The 18,197-nt window shown below is 39.9% G+C and overlaps 1 protein-coding gene across 6 annotated transcripts in view; it reads right to left on the reverse strand.

Moving 5' to 3' along the window:
- Nucleotides 1–856: 856 nt before the first annotated feature.
- dlgap2a (discs, large (Drosophila) homolog-associated protein 2a) overlaps nt 857–18,197 on the reverse strand; it is an 874,451-nt gene continuing 857,110 nt past the window's right edge. For all 6 annotated transcript variants that reach the window (XM_080192052.1, XM_080192051.1, XM_080192054.1 and 3 more), the window contains 3 exons: nt 17,467–17,558; nt 7,247–7,399; nt 857–1,954 (listed from right to left, as the gene is read on the reverse strand). In XM_080192052.1, coding sequence (XP_080048178.1) covers nt 1,736–1,954; nt 7,247–7,399; nt 17,467–17,558 — 464 coding nt within the window. In that variant the 3' untranslated portion in view covers nt 857–1,735. The remainder of the gene's footprint in view (nt 1,955–7,246; nt 7,400–17,466; nt 17,559–18,197) is intronic.

Raw genomic sequence — 18,197 nt, forward strand, 5'->3', positions numbered from 1 at the left:
ATTCACGTTTTTGCTTCCAAATTTAGTTTAAGGCTGTTTGGTAACAATATGAATGAAACATGAGGTGCAAGTGTATATGGTGGTGCTGTAGGGCGTCCTACTGCAGAGGGTGCTGCATTCTGAATTATGTTTGAAACGGCCGATTTAACTGGACTAATTTAATGCTTCCACAAACATCACTGGATTCAAACGGTCACTTTTCCTTCACAATAACCAAAAGAAGTAACTTTTTTTTAAATGAAAGTAAAACACCTTTCAGGTAAAATAACCCCTATACACGTCCAAACAGTTTAATTGAAATCTTTGTGCTCACTTTCAAGAAATCTTTTGTTGGTTACATTGACATGACACACACACTGTTCAGGAGCACTCAGTCCAATCACATACAAAAGCTTAAAGATAATTCTTACCAAAAGAAATCAGTAAATAATAGTTAACATATTCACTGTAAGCGTGTATTATTTATAAATGTTCTCACTCATAGCTAGCATATTTAGTACATTTTTTTGAAAATAAAAATTGAAACAGCATGCCAATTCAAAAGAGTTAACGCAACTGTGTATAAATAAAAAAGTTTCTTTAAAGGAGCATAATAAATATTAGTTGAAGGGGATATTGGAGTGATTACTATCAGGAGATTACTTCTGAATTTCCTTTGCTGAAAGATCTAACTATCAGTATCTGGCTATAGTAAGGCAAGCGTTCGTGGGGAAGTTACATTCAGTCTCTTTCTTTCGACTCCACTCTCTGCGTTGGCACGATTGTAATTGCACACATTTAATATGAGGCTGATTACTATTGCACATATTTGCCACCCGTACAAGGTGAGCACTCCCCCCCCCTCCCCCCACCCATTTTACTTAAAAGATACGTAACACTGTGCCGAAAACCATTTTGGCACACTCGCAAAGTAGTTAAGAAAACTTTTTTTCCTCTTTCAAGTCTTAAAACATTTTGGCAAATACTTCAGACGCTGAGGGGTTTCAGTACTTTGTCTCAGCAGATGAAAATTACTTGCTGTCCCAATAGATTCTGCAGATTGATATTCTGTAAGAGTTATTTTAGAGAAATAATTCTTACCTTTTTACCTATACTTTCCCCAAAGCATACTGGAGTTCAGTCCCTGAATAGTTTTGAGTGAGGAACAGTTCTGCTGAGCACAGGGCATAGCGCCTTTTTGTTCCCTTCATAGGAGCTAGGTTCAATTATAATGCTAAGAGATAAGAAATTGTGTTGGCACATTATTCATTCCCCCCATTTTCTTCCGTTGAAACCACAGCACCTTCTGGTTTCATTAGTTCACTCCTCCAATGCTCTCCAGAGAGCATCATTTAGCCATTCCCTCAAACCCATTGAGCAAACCAATTCATAGAAAATAGTGTGGTTAGCTGAATTTGCATTCTTTCTCTAGAGGTCCTCCACTTCAGTAGTTTCTGAGGGAGAGAGCTTGATGGATAAGTGGAATATTTAGTGTGACCTCCTTGGATTGATTCCTCTCACAGAATGTTAGAATTCTTGCAACGAGTTCAAAAACCCAGAATTTATAATCATTCCACTGTGATATATGGCACAATGAACACAACAGCAAGAGCATACACAGTGGAGGCTGGGCCAAGAATTACCATGGAAATCCCAACACTAATTCCACCGGGCTTGGTTCGTGAAATGTACATGACAAATATTGAGAGCCGATGGCAAACAGAAATTAAAAAGGACACTAGGCAAGAAACTGTCTTTAGAGCCTGGTTTGTGCCTCTGGGATGTAAATCTCAATGCTATCTGCGCGTTCTGCGGCCGAGTTCTGTCGAAAGGAAGCCGCTCGCTTGGCAGCCATTAGCCGTTTCCTCGCCTCCTGTCGTTGCCTATCAGGAAGATCAAGGGACTTCTCTCGCACGATAGGGATTTTTCCTTTTGGTGGCTTCTTTGGTACTGGAGGCGGAATCTTCTTTTCCTCCTGAGAAATTATTAAATAATTGTCATTAATGTTAAATAGAAAAAAATGCAAAAATAAAGCGACAGCCACTTTTTAAAAAGAAATTCTGGCTCCCCAATAAACCCCCCTGAAAGCTGTGCGCTTATTACCGGCCTTTGAATACAAAAGGTTCACAGTCTCTGGGCTAATCTGATTCATACAGTCAATCTTATTAAGTTGTGCCACCAAGGTACGCAAATCTGAAATTAGAGCCACAGACATTGGCAGCAAACAGAGCCTGGCCATGAGCAGTCTGATATACCTGCTCTCATTTGGACATGAGACGAATACTCCTCAATTTCGTATTATCTGCAGGTGGGGAACAGTTTGATTCCCCTGAAAATAAAATCCTAATGTGGAGAGAAAATAAGTGTCCTCATCTAAAATGCTTAACAGGTGGAACTAATGTTAACTATTCAACGCAGGATTGCAAAAATAAAGTTTATTTCAAGGACTGCAGAGCAGAAGTTACACACATTCATACACACTACATACCACCCTGATGTAGACATTAACCACTCCCTTCCATTGCTGTTGGGTTGAAATCCTATAGCTCTTTATCTAACCGTTATGTGGAAGTACCTAAACCACATGGACTGTAGTGGCTCCAGGCTTACCACCACCTTCTCATGGACAATTCAGAATGAACTATAATCAACATCTTTATCAATGATTTCCACACTCCATGAACAAATTTTAAAAATAAAAAAAAACGACCAGTTGAGTCACACACGTGCCAAACAATGACTATACCTGACGGGAGAATGCCAAATCATCTCTCTGAGACTTTATACTTTGAAGTTCTGTGGGGTTGACTTACCTTCTAAACTACTCATCTTCACCATCTACCAGCACAGGTCAGAAGAATGATGGAATATACTCCATTTGCCTGGGCAAGGCTGCATTCATTTTGATGACCCCCAATACCATCCAAGACAAGGCAATCTTGTCCTGGATTGTCAATCCAGCTGGATTGACAAATTTAAACAGCTACAATTGGAGTACCATGACTACAGTGTACACTATCTGGATGATGTACTGAAGAAACTCCTTAAAGTTTTTGTGATACCACCTCCCAAACATGAAACCTCTACCAACTAGACAGTATCCATCTCCATTGCTGACTCAGTTCACCTCTTGCTAAAATCTTCAGCCATGCCTTTGTCAACTCTAAATTAGACTGTAAATGCTCTTTTGACCAATCCCCTTATCTTCCAACTCATATAAACTGGTGAATATATTTGAGTTCTCATCAAGTTACATTCACTCATCACCCTGTGCTTTCTAACCTGCAGTGTTGCCCTGGCCTGGCAACTTCTCTATTTTAACATTCTCTTTCTTCTTTCCAAACTCCTCAGTGGAAAAAGGGGAATAAAGATGTCAGGGGACTGGGCGCAGGAGGAGTTGAGATGTAGATGGAGATAATTGAGGGGAAGGAGTTACCTGGTTGGAGGCTAAAAGAGGAGAGTAGTGAATCTATCATATTTTTAATCATTATTATCCATCTGAAATTTGTTGCTGCTTCAGAATATAACATGGTGTGTGAGATATGCAAAACTATGAAGCTCTTACTAGATTTTGTAAATATGAAACATCATTGTGGGCAACATTTATGCCATGCGTTCTTTGCTTGTAAATGTGCAAAAATAAAATTTAAAGCGTGAATAATTGGTATTTTTAATTTTAGGAATTGTTAAATCTGTGCATAATCAATGTTACACACATAATGCAATGATTAATAAAATGGAGCTAGCCTCTTTAGTGGAAGCCATTTACTAGAACTGAAGACTTATTTTCTCATTGTTTCTCACTGAAATCTTCTCATTGCTAACTTTTCTTCTTGCTTCTCCTTTCTGAAGGTGTGGACTTATTAGTTCCAAAGGTGTCTCACCCTTCATATATCTTCCCACACATGCGAACTATGCACTCATTTTATTGGTTGCCTAGATAACCACACTTCTCTTTCTTGATGGTGGGAGGATGGTATTTTTTTTCAATAGGTGGGAGAATGATGGCAAGTTTGTCCACTGTCAGTGTAGTTGGGATTGGATAATTCAATGCATTTTGGGGGTCAAAGTAGAGATTTTCTTGATTTGTATATTCAGTACAACTCTGGACTGCTGTGGGGAATAAAGTTCAGACACAAAGGCTAAAATTTCTATTAGGCCTGTTAACAGGCGCAGAGGTCATCACATGCGATTACCCTGTGCTCTATCAATGCAAACTCCATGCCTGCTCTGTGCCTAGTGTGACTTACCTTACTGAAAGAAAGCTGTGCCTCTTAAAGGGGAGGTGAACTCAGGCCTCTGAAACAGTGTAATAAAACGTTTGAGTGAAGGAAGCAGATTGCAAATGGATCTATACTCTAGCAGGAGGATTTCCAGGTTATTTGATGCGCTGCTGAAAACCTTAGTCCAGGTGATCCAGAGGAGAAGAGAGCTTATGTTTCACAATGGGCCGAGAGGCATACAATGCACACGCTCCAAAGCGAACAGGAGCCAATTGTTATAGGAACATTAGAATTAGGAGCAGAAGTAGGCAAATTCAGGCCTGCTCTGTCATTCAATCAGATCATGGCAGCTCTCAAATCCACTTCCCCACCTGCTATCCATATCCTTCTTTCCCTTTTTTTAAATTGGGAATATGTCTACCTCCCTCTTGAAACCATTCAGACTCACCACGCTATGACCATAAGACATAGGAGCAGAATTAGGCCACTCGGCCCATCGAGTCTGCTCCACCATTCAATTATGGCTGATATTTTCTCATCCCCATTCTCTGGCCTTTTCACCATAACCTCTGACCCCCTTATTAATCAAGAACCTATCTATCTCTGTCTTAAAGACACTCAATGACCTGGTCTCCACAGGCCTCTGCGGTGAAGAGTTCCACAGATTCACCACTCTCTGGCTGAAGAAATTCCTCCTCATCTCTGTTTTAATTGATTGTCCTTTTAGCCTGAGGTTGTGCACCCTGGTTCTAGATTTTCCAACTGGTGGAAACATCTTCTCCACATCCATTCTATCTAGGCCTCGCAGTATCCTGTAAGTTATATAAGATCTCCCCTCATCTTCTAAACTTCAACGAGTCCAGACCCAGAATCCGCAACCATTTCTCATACGATAAGCTCTTCATTTCAGGGATCATTCTTGTGAACCTCCTCTGGACCCTTTCCAAGGCCAGCAGATCCTTCCCTAGATATAGGGCCCAAAACTGCTCAGAATACTCCAAATGGGATCTGACCAGACTATGGGGCAGTGAGTTCCACAAATCCATCATCCTCTGCGAGAAGTAGTTTCTCCCCATCTCAGTTTTAAATCTCAACCGATACCTATGACTTCTTGTTTCAGATGTAACAAGAAGCATTTGCCGCATAACAAGAAACATTTGGTCTACATTTACTTTATCAATCCTTTTTAAAATTTTATATACCTCGGTCAGATCCCCTCTCACCCTTCTAAACTCCAGCGAGTACAGGCCCAAACTATTTAATCTCTCCTCATACTTCAACACCTTTATCTCCAGAATCAATTTAGTGGAGATCAATTCCTGGAATCTGGCCCACGTAAAACTGGCTGCAGTGCTGGAAAACGTTCAAAGACCTCACGCAGTTGGTCAAGGTCAGGGAATGTATCTTCATCCCACTGCACCGACAATCCCGTGCACTACAACCCATCAACCAGCCATCAGGAATCAGACTCATGCTAAACATTCAGATGCTCCATCCATCCTTCAACACTTACCAGTGCGGCCAGCCTCGCGCCCACCTCTCGCTGTTGCTCTAGCTTCCAGTTATTTAGCTATGATGTGCACATCATCCCAAACACATTGCCAAGGCTCACTTACATTCTTCCCTCTCCCTTTTAGGATTAGGTGCCACACAACAGGAGAGAGCAGCACAACCACTTCTCGTCAGCCCTTTGGCAGTGATGGTATTCCACATTATAGGGCCAGCAGTGATTGAGGTTGTTGCATTCAGTGTTGCCAAGAACATTCAGGATGATGATATATGTTCCTCCCTTAAGCAATTCCAATTCCCACTTCACTGTTATCCTGCTGTCTGGAATGAAAGGCAGACTGCAGATGGTGTGACCCGGGATAGTTTGCTTTCCAGCTCACTCCAACCTTGTGCTTTGGCATTTTGGCTTTCAGATACCCAAGAGCTGCTGCTTGGACAGCCAGTATAGCCCCACTCTGAGGCACGTGAGCCACAGCATACATCTGCACACACCATGTTCTCTCAGCTAACGGTGTCCCATTTCCATGTCATGCTGCAGCCCAAAAAGGAATGAATTAGTGACAGCAGGCTGCCAATGGGCTGAGAATCCCCTCTTACCTTCTTATCCTATGCCAGTTCACTCCCTTCTGAATGCAAAGATATTTTTCCAAACTGCTTCAACAACACACTACATGGCACTTCCATTCACCATTGATAGGAAATAATCTCACTTGGAAATCTCCCATGGTGGTCCCATTAAGTACATTGTACCACTGTATTCCACTGAGTTAAAGGTTAAGGGGTGATCTGAGATACATAGGGTGATAAGGGAATTTTACATTGATACGTTGTTGTTAAGCAAGGATATTAACGGAAATGGAACAATGGCATGTAGGTAGAATTGGGGTGCAGATCAATCTTGAATTACTTGAATGGCAAAACATGTTATTGGCAGGTGTTGATAACCTATGGTACAATGGTGTTTGGAGGTTTCCACACTGAAGGAGCCGGGGGGGGCGAGGTTTGTGCCTGGACAGCAATGGGCGTTCTCGTAGTCCTGACACCATTGTTGGAGTTACCCATCAATTCTGCCCAATACTTTTATTCAGAAGGTTGTGAATTTTTGGAATTCTCTACCCAAACGGCCTTTGGAAGCTTAGTCATTGAGTATGTTTAAGAAAGGATTGACACATTTCTAATTACCAATCACATGATGGGATTTGGGGATTGTGGGAAAAAGGGCACTGAAGTGGATGCTCAGCAGCGATCATATTGAATGGGAGAGCAGGCTGAATGGGCTGAATGGCCTACTCCTGTTTCTACTGGCCAGGGGCATGGAGAGTCAACCCTCTGTCCTCAACCGGTTGATGAGGTGGTGGGGTCTCTTGATTAGCTATTACTATGAAGATTGCCATTGGAATCCTGCTGTTCACCTTTGCAGACTTGGTCCTGACTTCAAGGCCTGAAGGGAATTGTGGTCTTTCTGGAGAAAAGCAATATTAGCTGTTTTTAATTTTACTGGCTGCATTTTATTTTACTGAACCACTTTACTTCACCTGTTTTTCAAATGGCTCAATAGGTTTCCAATCATTTGCCTTCAGCTGATGCAGCTCATCAAACTTCATGCTGACATCTTCAATGGAAAGCTGCAGGAGGTCCCAAAATCCTGCTAGATCCTGGGATGTAGGCCTTGGCATCGCACTGGGATCCTAGCAGAAACCAAGTCAACTCATTAGCATACATTGAAAAAAAACTACACCTCTGAAATTGCAGATTTCACAATTTACGGATATTAAAATACTTTTGCTGTTTACCTCATTGCATATTCATGAGCCAAGACTCGTTCTACATGTGCCCAAATACTGGAAAGTTTTTTTGGCTTGACATTAATATTAGAAACAAGAGAGCAAAGAAATGCCAGGCAATATAAACAGACATAGCAAAGATTTTAGCTTCATTAACTGTAAAATGTACCTTTTGCTCAATAATATTTCGCCCTTTCCACTGCGCAATAACTCAAATACTTTTTATCTGAATGCTCGTCAGTTTTCTCTTTGAATACCCACCATGGAGAACTGAACCATTACAGTATCATTTTCATCTCAGCATAGCAGAGTATCCCATGAGGGAGCAAAATAATTAAAGGGGAAAATAAGCTGCAATGTTTTAAACTGCATTTCATTCTGAACAATTATCTATGCTATTGGTCTTGGCCTTCTGAAGATAAATGGTGATGATTCACTAAATGATGCTGAAGTGTTCGTGTGGTACCATTTTTCTGAAAACTTCTCATAAAATCTTATCATAATCTTGAATTTTTGTGGTGTTTTGAAATATGAACAAGAGAGGCAGAATGAGCATTGGATTTTTTTTTCAAATGAGTGGCTTTGTCTCTCTGGCATAATTAAAATACTGGCAATTGCAAGGCAATGTGCCAGAAATCAAATTACTAAGTCAATTAGTCAGGCAAGATGTTCTGGAACATCAGCTGTTGGTGTTAAATATTAAATGTGGGGACCCTGAAATTCTTAAGTTTTACCTGTTTTCTACTGCAGAACCTAACGTGGTAAAACATGACACAAACATATCTAAATTTATCGTTAGTGTTGACATCTTCAACCTTGAGCTTTATCGGAAGCTGTGGCACAACTGCAAATTAAAGGATACCCTTCAATAATAAGTGGGAATCCTGTCTGCAGGAGGGCACAAATAAACGTATTGCTGAAGACAATTTTCTGGAATATTGTTATCTTGTGCAAATCACAAAGGTTCTCCAAAGTGAGACCTTTCCAATTATTGAAGACTTCAAACTAAGAAAAGCCACTCAGATTTCTTGTCCTCAGAAAACAGTGTGTGGAATACTCCAAGTACAGGAGTTTTACAAGCAAGAAATTATTACGAAATTTGCACCCAAGAAAACATGTGCATTAGTAAAGCAAGATCCCACATGGCAGACTGATCAGGAAAGTAAGGTCACTTGGGATACAGGGAAGAGAGGTAGGTTGTTTCCCATCACTGGACCCAAAATCAATGCATATTTTTGCAACTGGAAAGTAGCTACTAGTGATGATTTACATGGGTTCAGCACTGGCGCAATTGCTGTTTGTTGTACATATCGATGATTTAGATTTAGGTGTAGATGGCATGGTTGAGAAATTTGCACATGTCACAAAAAATGGTTATGTAGTTGATAGTGAAGAGGATAATTGTTGACTCCAGAATGATTCAAATGGTTTGGTTGAGCGAGCAGAGAAGTATCAAATGGAATTCAATTTGGAAAAGTGCGGTAAAGCACTTGGGGAGGGCAAATAAAACAAGGAAATACTCAATAAATGGGAAAATCTTGTGAGGAGTTGAGGAAATGAAAGACCTTGGAGTGCATGACCACAGATCCCTGAAGTTGGTGAGATCGGTAGAAAGGGTGGTCAAGAAAGCATATGGAATGCTTTCCTTTAATGGGTGGAGTATTGAATACCAAAGCAGGGAGGTAACATTTCTGGTCATCACATCACAGGAGGTATATAATTGCTCTGAAAATAGTGCAGAGAGGATTTACAGACATATTGGTGGGGCTTGAAAATTGCAGCTGTGAGGGATGATTGGATTGACTAGGGTTGTTTTCCTTTGAATAGAGGAGGCTAAAGGGTAACCTAACTGAGGTGTACAATATTATGAGGGAGTGAGACAAGAAGGACTTGTTTCTGAGAGGTCAATTACTACAGGGCAGAAATTTAAGGTGATTGGTAGAAGGATGAGAGGGGATGTGAGGAAAGTCTTTTTTACGCAAAGGGCGGTGGGCATCTGGAATTCACTGCTCAAGTTGGTGGTTGAGGCTGAAATGCATAATTCATTTAAAAGGTACCCAAATTTGCATCTGAAGTGTTGTTACCTGGAAGTCTACAGAGTAGGTGCTGGAAAATGGGACTAAAATGAGCGGCTAGTTTCTTTTTGCTCAGTTTTGGTTGGCATGGACATGATGGACTTAATGGCCTCTTTGTGCACTGCAACTTTTCTATAGCTCTATCAGATGCCATCATAGCTGACCCAAAGAAGAAGCACTGCTTATTTTAATGATGCTTGACATGCTAATCTATCTGATGGGATCTAGTGCATTTGGCTTCATTATATTTCTTATGAAAATGGGAATCATAATCTTTTATATATCTACACAAGAGCCAAATGCTTGACAGTTTCTGTGATCATGCTCCTTAACTCTCACCTTATTTATAAAGCTTAAGGTAAAGGAATTCAGGAAGTTCCATAGAAAAATATGGCCTCTACGTATTAGGAGAACAAAATCTCAAAGTATGCAAAACAGACAAAATATTGAAGGGATATCTAACCTGGGGATACTTACTTGGTTAAAGAAAGTTTCAATTTGGTCGCAGAACAAATGTCAGACCTGTGAAATCCTGTTACTCAATGTAATACTTGCCTTAATGTGAAAGTATTTGGTTTAGTGTATATGGTGTATAATCAGCTAGCTTGTTTTGGCAATATCAGAATATTTAGTCTGTGATTCACAAGCCACCCTTCCTCCCAGTGTTCTCTGAAAAACGAAGCAGACTCTAATTCATTGTATATGTAATATTCCTGTCGGCTCTTAGAGTAAGAAATCTTTTACCGTTTGCCATGAAGTACTAAAAGCTTTGTAAATTAAACAAAAAAAGGGCACATGTGCTACAATTTCATCATTTAAATCACTAAGTTACAATGGTCATTACAAATTCACATCATCATGCAAATGCATACATCCATTTTAAAAAGTGTCAGTTTTCTTATTGGTGTGAAATGAATTTTGGCATTTCTAAATATATGTCCATCTGCTTTGTCCCTGTTGTTTCAAATGTGAAAGTTGTTTTATTACATTCTTTTCCTAATAAGTCATCTCACTTCAAGGGCTTTTATGTGAGAGTTAAGGCACATTGTCCCTGTTGTTGCAAGTTACATTCAGTTAAAATGGCAAGGCAGCTGGGATCAAGTGAACCCTTTGAAGAGTATGGGGGTGTAGGAGTAGAGTTAAGAGAGAAATCAGGAGGGCGAAAAGGGGACACAAGATTGTCTTGGCAAGATAAGGCAAAGGAGAATCCACAGAGCTTCTACAAATACATAAAGGATAAAAGAGTAACAAGGGAGAGAACAGGACCTCTTAAGGATCAACAAGGTCATCTATATGCGGATCCACAAGAGATGGGTGAAATCCTAAATGAATATTTCTCATCAGTATTCATTGTTAAGAAAAGCATGGATGTTAGGGAACTTGGGGAAGTAAATAGGTGATGTCTTGAGGAGTGTACATATTACAGAGAAGGGCGTGCTGGAAGTCTTAAAGCGCATCAAGGTGGTTAAATACCCAGGAACTGATGAAGTGTATCCCAGGATATTGTGGGAGGCTAGAGAGGAAATTGCGAGTCCCCTAGCCGAGATATTTGAATCATTGATAGTCATGGGTGAGATGCCTGAAGATTCATAAGAACGTAAGAACATAAGAAATAGGAGCAGGAGTAGGCCATCTAGCCCTTCGAGCCTGCCCCGCCATTCAATAAGATCATGGCTGATCTGTCGTGGCTCAGTTCCACATTCCCACCCTCTCCCCATAACCCTTAATCCCCTCTCTTATCAAAAACCCATCAACCCGCATCTTAAAAATATTTAGCGAGGCAGCCTCCACCACGTCAACGGGCAGAGAATTCCAGAGATTCACCACCCTTTGAGTGAAGAAGTTCCTCCTCAACTCCGTTCTAAACCGCCCCCCCCTTTATCTTTGTGCCTTTGTTTAAAAAGGGCTGCAGGCAAAAGCCTGCGAACTACAGGCCAATGAGCCTCACATCTGTGGTGGGTAAATTGTTGGAAGGTATTTTGACAGGATCTACAGGCATTTAGAGAACCAAGTACTGATTAGGGACAGTCAGCATGGCTGTGAGTGGAAAATCATGACTCACAAATTTGATTGAGCTTTTTTGAAGGGGTACCCAAGAAGGTAGATGAGGGCAGTGCAGTTGATGTTGTCTACGTGGACTTTAGCAAGGCCTTTGACAAGGTACTGCATGGTAGGTTGTTGCATAACGTTAAATCCCACAGGATCAGGTTGAGGTATCTAAATGGATACAAAACTGGCTTCTTGACAGAAGGCAGATGGTGGTTGTAGAGAATTGTTTTTCAAACTGGAGGCCTGTGACCAGTGGTGTGCCTCAGGGATCAGTGCTGGGTCCACTGTTATTTGTCATTTATATTAATGATTTGGATGGGAATATAGGAGGCATAGTTAGTAAGTTTGCAGATGACACTAAGATTGGTGGCATAATGGACAGTGAAGAAAGTTATCTCCAATTGCAATGGGGTTTTGATCATTTGGGCCAGTGGGCTGACGAATGGCAGATGGAGTTTAATTTAGACAAATGCGAGGTGATGCATTTTGGTAGATTGAACCAGGGTAGGACTTACTCAGTTAATGGTAGGGCACCGGGGAGAGTTACAGAACAAAGAGATCTAGGGGTACGTGTTCATAGTTCCTTGAAAGTGGAGTCACAGGTGGACAGAGTGATGAAGAAGGCATTCGGCATGCTTGGTTTCATCGATCAGAACATTGAATACAGAAGTTGGAAAGTCTTGTTGAAGTTGTACAAGATATTGGTAAGGCCACACTTGGAATACTGTGCACAATTCTGGTTACCCTATTATAGAAAGGATATTATTAAACTAGAAAGCGTGCAGAAAAGATTTACTAGGTTGCTTCTGGGACTTGATGGATTGAGTTATAAGGAGAGGCTGAATAGACTGGGACATTTTTCTCTGGAGCATAGGAGGCTAAGGGGTGATCTTAAATAGATCTATAAAATAATGAGGAATACAGATCAGCTAGATAGTCAATATCTTTTCCCAAAGGTAGGGGAGTCTAAAACCAGAGGGCATAGGTTTAAAGTGAGGAAAGAGAAATACAAAAGTGTCCAGAGGAGCAATTTTTTCACAGAGGGTGGTGAGTATCTGGAACAAGCTGCCAGAGGTAGCAGTAGAGGCAGGTACACTTTTGTCTTTTAAAAAGAACTTAGACAGTTACATGGGTTGATGGGTATAGAGGGATATGAGCTAAATGTGGGCAATTGGGATTAGTTTACGGGTTTAAAAAAAAGGGTGGCATGGACAAGTTGGGTTGAGGGGCCTGTTTCCATGCTGTAAACCTCTATGACTCACTATGACTCTAAAATGATCCATTAAGACTCTTCTTTACGTCCCATGAGATAAATGATTTCTAACGCACGCAATGATTTAAACATGTGCTTCTTGGCAAATATCAAAATATGCTGATAGAAAGCAGGGAGTTAGGAAACCGCCTATGGCAGTGATGGAATAATCATGGGAATAAAATTGGTCACTTCATATACATGAACATAACAGTTTGTAATGGAAATACAAGTGTAAAAGCTGACTTTAAAATTGGGATGATACATGATCTCGTTTCATATCACTCATCTTGCTTTACCTGAGGACTACACTTCATCTTGGCTTCCTTGATGCAATACCACAGAAGATCGATCAGTAATTTATTTAAAATCTCACATCTTTATGTATTTCCTGTCAGCTTTACTCATTATTAATTTCAACAGCCACATGGAAACATCCAATATAATTTTGTCATGATATAGTTTTACTTTACCCCAGTTGGTAGTGCTTTGTAGCCACTGTTGTCTGAATATAAGTGTAATATGCTTATATCGGCCATTCCCAACATAAGTACAAATACAGAAATATATTGTATTTTAATGATGAATACATCATAGAAAGTTAAAAGTAAGGACAGAATGTATAACTTTAAAATAGGCACTCAATTTCATATGCATGTTGACATCAGTTATTCCCTACCTCTATCCTTCAGGTACCTGATGGATACACCTGCACTTACCTAATTTGTGCAACATTATGTGAGATTAAGTACATCTACATTACCATTTTTAAAACAATGTCAATGTAAAGCAAGCTGTTACAGTTATTACTCTTTCATTTCTTTTTAAAGAGTTGAGACTTCCTATTACAAATGTCCATGATTGACACAGCGCCAAAATTCACACGCCTTTGAGTTCTGAAAAACTCAAATCTATTTGTTAATTATCAAGAGTCCACCACACAAACCAATCCAAAATATCACCCTCTGATAATGCAGCCATGTGGTGAGCACACTCCTGCTTCTAAAACAAGCATATTTTATAAATAAACACTAAATTGTTTTGTGGGTAAACGAGTAAAGTGGGTAAACTATAATAGAAACTCAAAGCCTGCATATCTGTGGTGATTTCACTGATCTCAGATACAGACACTGTGGAACAGGTGGGATGATTGCTACAGGTTACAATGAAAAAAAAATGTGGTTATAGGAATCATTTTAGGAGCACCACAGATACAACGACTATACTGCAGGAGTGAAATATTAACTTACGTGGGAATTATACAGCAGTTAAGCCTGACATAAGCAGTGAGATAAGTCACTGAGGTAAGTCCGTGGAGAACTCAGAGTTATTCATTGCAAATTTAAACCAATAGAATGTCTGAGATCAAGTGTGTGAGGAAAATGTACTGGATTTTTGAAAGGTATTTAATAAAGTTCCTTGTGTCAGACTTTAAAATAGATAGGGCTTAAGAGTTTAGATGCTCGATTGGAAACTGTTTGCCAATAGCCAACAGAGAGTCTCTGGTTGGAGAAAAGGAACTGGCGGAGTTCTGCATGTCAGTTCTTTTCATGCTATTAACTTATAAAATAGAAGACAGAGTGCATATAATATTGCTGATGACAGTGAACCATATTTTATTGTTAAAATGTGATAAGAGGCTGCTGAGAAATGCAATCACTGTTCACCATCATAAAGATTCAACATCCAAGATTGGGGAAAGGAGTAAGATCAAATTCACACCTTCCACAAGTAAAGCTTGAAGTGGTAGAAAGGCCAAGTAGCCTGAATTACAAAAAAAAACGGTTTAACCGGTTCCAATAAGAAGAATGACAGGAAAAGCTGTCAGTGATCCCCTCCCCACCCCATCCTCGGTCCATCTTGGGACGATACTTCATGGAAATGAAACTCGGTTGGGGAGGGTGATTCAAAATACGGTGTAGCAGCAGATCAGAGAGTGCCAGCTCACTATCAGGAGAGCTTTGCAAGGTTTTCAGATTACTGGAAAGTGAACCAAGCTCCAATGAGCTTTGGTGTAACGGACAGCAGAACTGTGCACCATCAAAGGTAACAGTTAATGTTGGTGCTAATGCAGTAAAACCAGTCCGTTTACTGTCAGTTACATGGTTGATATTGATAGGTTGAAGTTACTTTCAGACGGGAAAAAAAAGATTACCTGATAGTGTGGAGTAAAATTCAAAAGGTCAGCCAATTAAAGAGCTGATACTGTCATGGATTGAGGGGGTGTGGTGCACTTGGCATCAGATTGAATGGGAGGCCATTACCTTGGAAGTGTTATACAGTGAACAAACACAACAGCTGGGATAGTTAAGAGGTTTAACTGCTCCTTTTAGTCACACAATGTAACAGCTGGGAGGATATTCAACAATGTTGTCAGAAAGCTATGGGGAATAAACAAATATAGGCGACAATGGAAACACTGAAAATATCAGGCATCATCTGTGGAGAAACAGAAGAGAGGAGGCTGACAGTTTTAGACATTCCCCAGTATCATTTTGCTTATGGAATGTCTGAAGATCTGCAAACATTCATTTTGCAAAGACTGTCAGCTGCTGCAGCTAAGCAGCAAATTAATTGTCTTGCTTTGTAGTTTGTATTTTGAATAACGATACAGCATTCAGAAGCTGGGTTCACAAAGAAACTGAATCAAGTGAAAAAGACTGTTCCGATGAATTTTCTAAAGATTGCAGTCACTGATGAGGAGTTCTCAGGGTTTGTTCTGTTGGGTGACTAGGCAATAAAAGCTATTGATTACATAGTCCATATACTTTTGCTTTTCTAATTTCATTTTGTGATAACCTCCAGGACTTGCACGGGGAATCACTGATTGACCTCCCTGTAGGACTCGTTAAATACGTACTCACTGGGGATTGGTAATTAACCAACCAGGTGGAGCTCATACACCGAGTCCTGTAATAAAGCAGGCCCCTGAGTGGGTCCATTATTGCACTGTCATGGTTGAGACCTGTTTGTGTTCACTACAGGCTTGTGGTTTTGCTTTACTTCATTTTGTGCAATAAAGGACTGCTCCTTTACAGCTAAATGCTGGAGTATTTATACTTATCAGTTGCTGCATGTATGACAGTAATGTACCCATTTACAGTAGTCAGCCTGGAAGTATAAATCACGTTGGAAAATCTTAAGTTAAATACATGTTGATCATACTTGTTTTTGGGATTTTACCTTGATAATTAAACATTGTACAAACATGTCATCTAATTGAAAAATTATATTCATCACCAACTATCGGTTCCTTTCCTTGCACCGCAGTTCCTCATGCAACTTCTCTTCAATGTACTGTAAAGTTATGGTATAGCACGGCAAAAATTGAATTTGAAATACACTGGCAAACTATGTGTGGATTTACAATATTGTGCAGCATTATGTATGGTACCAATTGTGTGAAAGCTAGATAGATTTCACTTTATAAACCTTTACTGCAACCAGTTTCTTACTTGTTATGAAGTAAACAGTGGGATTGGAAATCTTTTGGTGGAAATTAAAGCTCAAACATCAAGCAAGCACCACTGAATAGGAAACTGGAATGTAATGCACCTGGGTGCTTAAGTGAGATTCAAGGTGTTGTGATATGATGTGCATTTACCTTTAATGAGGCACATTTTAAACTGTTATTAATTTTTACTACCTTGACAGGACTAGAGGGCACAGCCTCAAGATAAGGAGGGGGGACAGTTTAGATTGGAGTTGAGGAGGAACTTCTTCACTCAAAGGGTGGTGAATCTCTGGAATTCTCTGCCTGTTGAAGTGGTGGAGGCTGCCTCACTAAATATATTTAAGATGCGGGTAGATAGGTTTTTGATAGACAAGGGAATTAAGGGTCATGGGGAGAAAGCGGGAAAGTGGAACTGATCCACTTCAGATCAGCCATGATCTTATTGAATGGTGGGGCAGGCTCGAAGGGCTAGATGGCCTACTCCTGGTCTTATTTCTTATGTTCTTAGGATGTGATGTGATGTGATGTGATGTGTTAGTCCCAAGACTTGTAGTCACCGTACAAGCAGCAGCCGTTGAGGTCAGATATTTATCGAGAGTCTCCCAGTTAACAGTACCAATCTTGTCTTTAAGTAAAGAAGCCACATTATTGTTTTACTGATCTTTATGTTTGATCGGTAGTTTATGTTGCAAAAAAACTTAACACAAGACTTAGAAATATTTTGAAGTAAATGTTTCATTAGACAAAGACTATTCCTGGAGTGTCTTGGGTCGTCATTTGTGGCATGATTGTTGGATGACAAGTAAAATGACACCCCAACTAACTGACCTACTTGTGTTTCTAATGACAATAACTAACAATTGGTGTTAGCTGTGTACAATTCAAGTACAGGGTAGTGCTCATGTCCAATATTAAATGGTAAATGCTTGCATTCAGTAAATTAGTTTGGTTGTGAATCTGGCAAACTACAGACCCTAATATATCGTAACCACACTTGGCTTGTGATGAAGAAATAATCAGACAGTGCAAACAATTTGAAATAGAAATCTGATACAAGAATAATCTGATGTTCAGACTTTGCAATTGCTGACAGAACTGTAAATTTTGACAAGTTTATTTCGAAAAGAATAGCAGTACTTACCAGATTCTGCTGACAAAGCCAGTAAAACTGTTGGAATTTCTGAGACATAAGAAGCTGAGCACTGCCCACTGCACTCCGAATTTTCCCTAAAGCTGAGGATGAAATAAAAAACATGTTAAGCCACTGAACCCCCTTTCCATTTAGGTTTAAATTATTCTTTTCCTTAGCTTACGAAATGACAAATTAATGATTTTTTTTGCTGCTCCAACAAAGCATCAACTTGATTTCATGCTTTATAATGCACAATGAACTATTTGGAGTAAGAACCGCGGTCTGGTGTTATAATAAATGTCTTATTTCACTCTTTGACTGACCACAACAATGTGTAAAATGTGCGTGAACCCATGTTGCTTTTAATGTAATTCATCTCACGTCTTGTATCTTTCTTTGATTCTCCTGTAGCTAATCCCAGATAAAGTTTTTGGCAAGTTTCTGCCTTTTCATAGCTGATCATTATCTAGTTCTCAGTGAAAACAAAACACTTCAAAAGGTGTAGCAAATATTATCTCACAGCTGTGCCACAAATTATGCTGGAAATTAAATAAAAATTTGTTCCATTATTTCGCACACATTGACAATTTGCGTGTCATGTACGAAACAAAGGACAAAGAAATAATAAATGTTATTTCAAAATTAGACTTCACAAAGCTGAAGGTATGTCTGATAGAGCAGCATTTAATTCATTTCCAAGCCTATGCTTCTTCATAGACAGGATGTTGGACAATATTCCC

This window comes from Carcharhinus amblyrhynchos, chromosome 7 (assembly GCF_965287045.1).
Source record: "Carcharhinus amblyrhynchos chromosome 7, sCarAmb.v2.hapA, whole genome shotgun sequence".
Classification (NCBI taxonomy): Eukaryota; Metazoa; Chordata; class Chondrichthyes; order Carcharhiniformes; family Carcharhinidae; genus Carcharhinus; species Carcharhinus amblyrhynchos.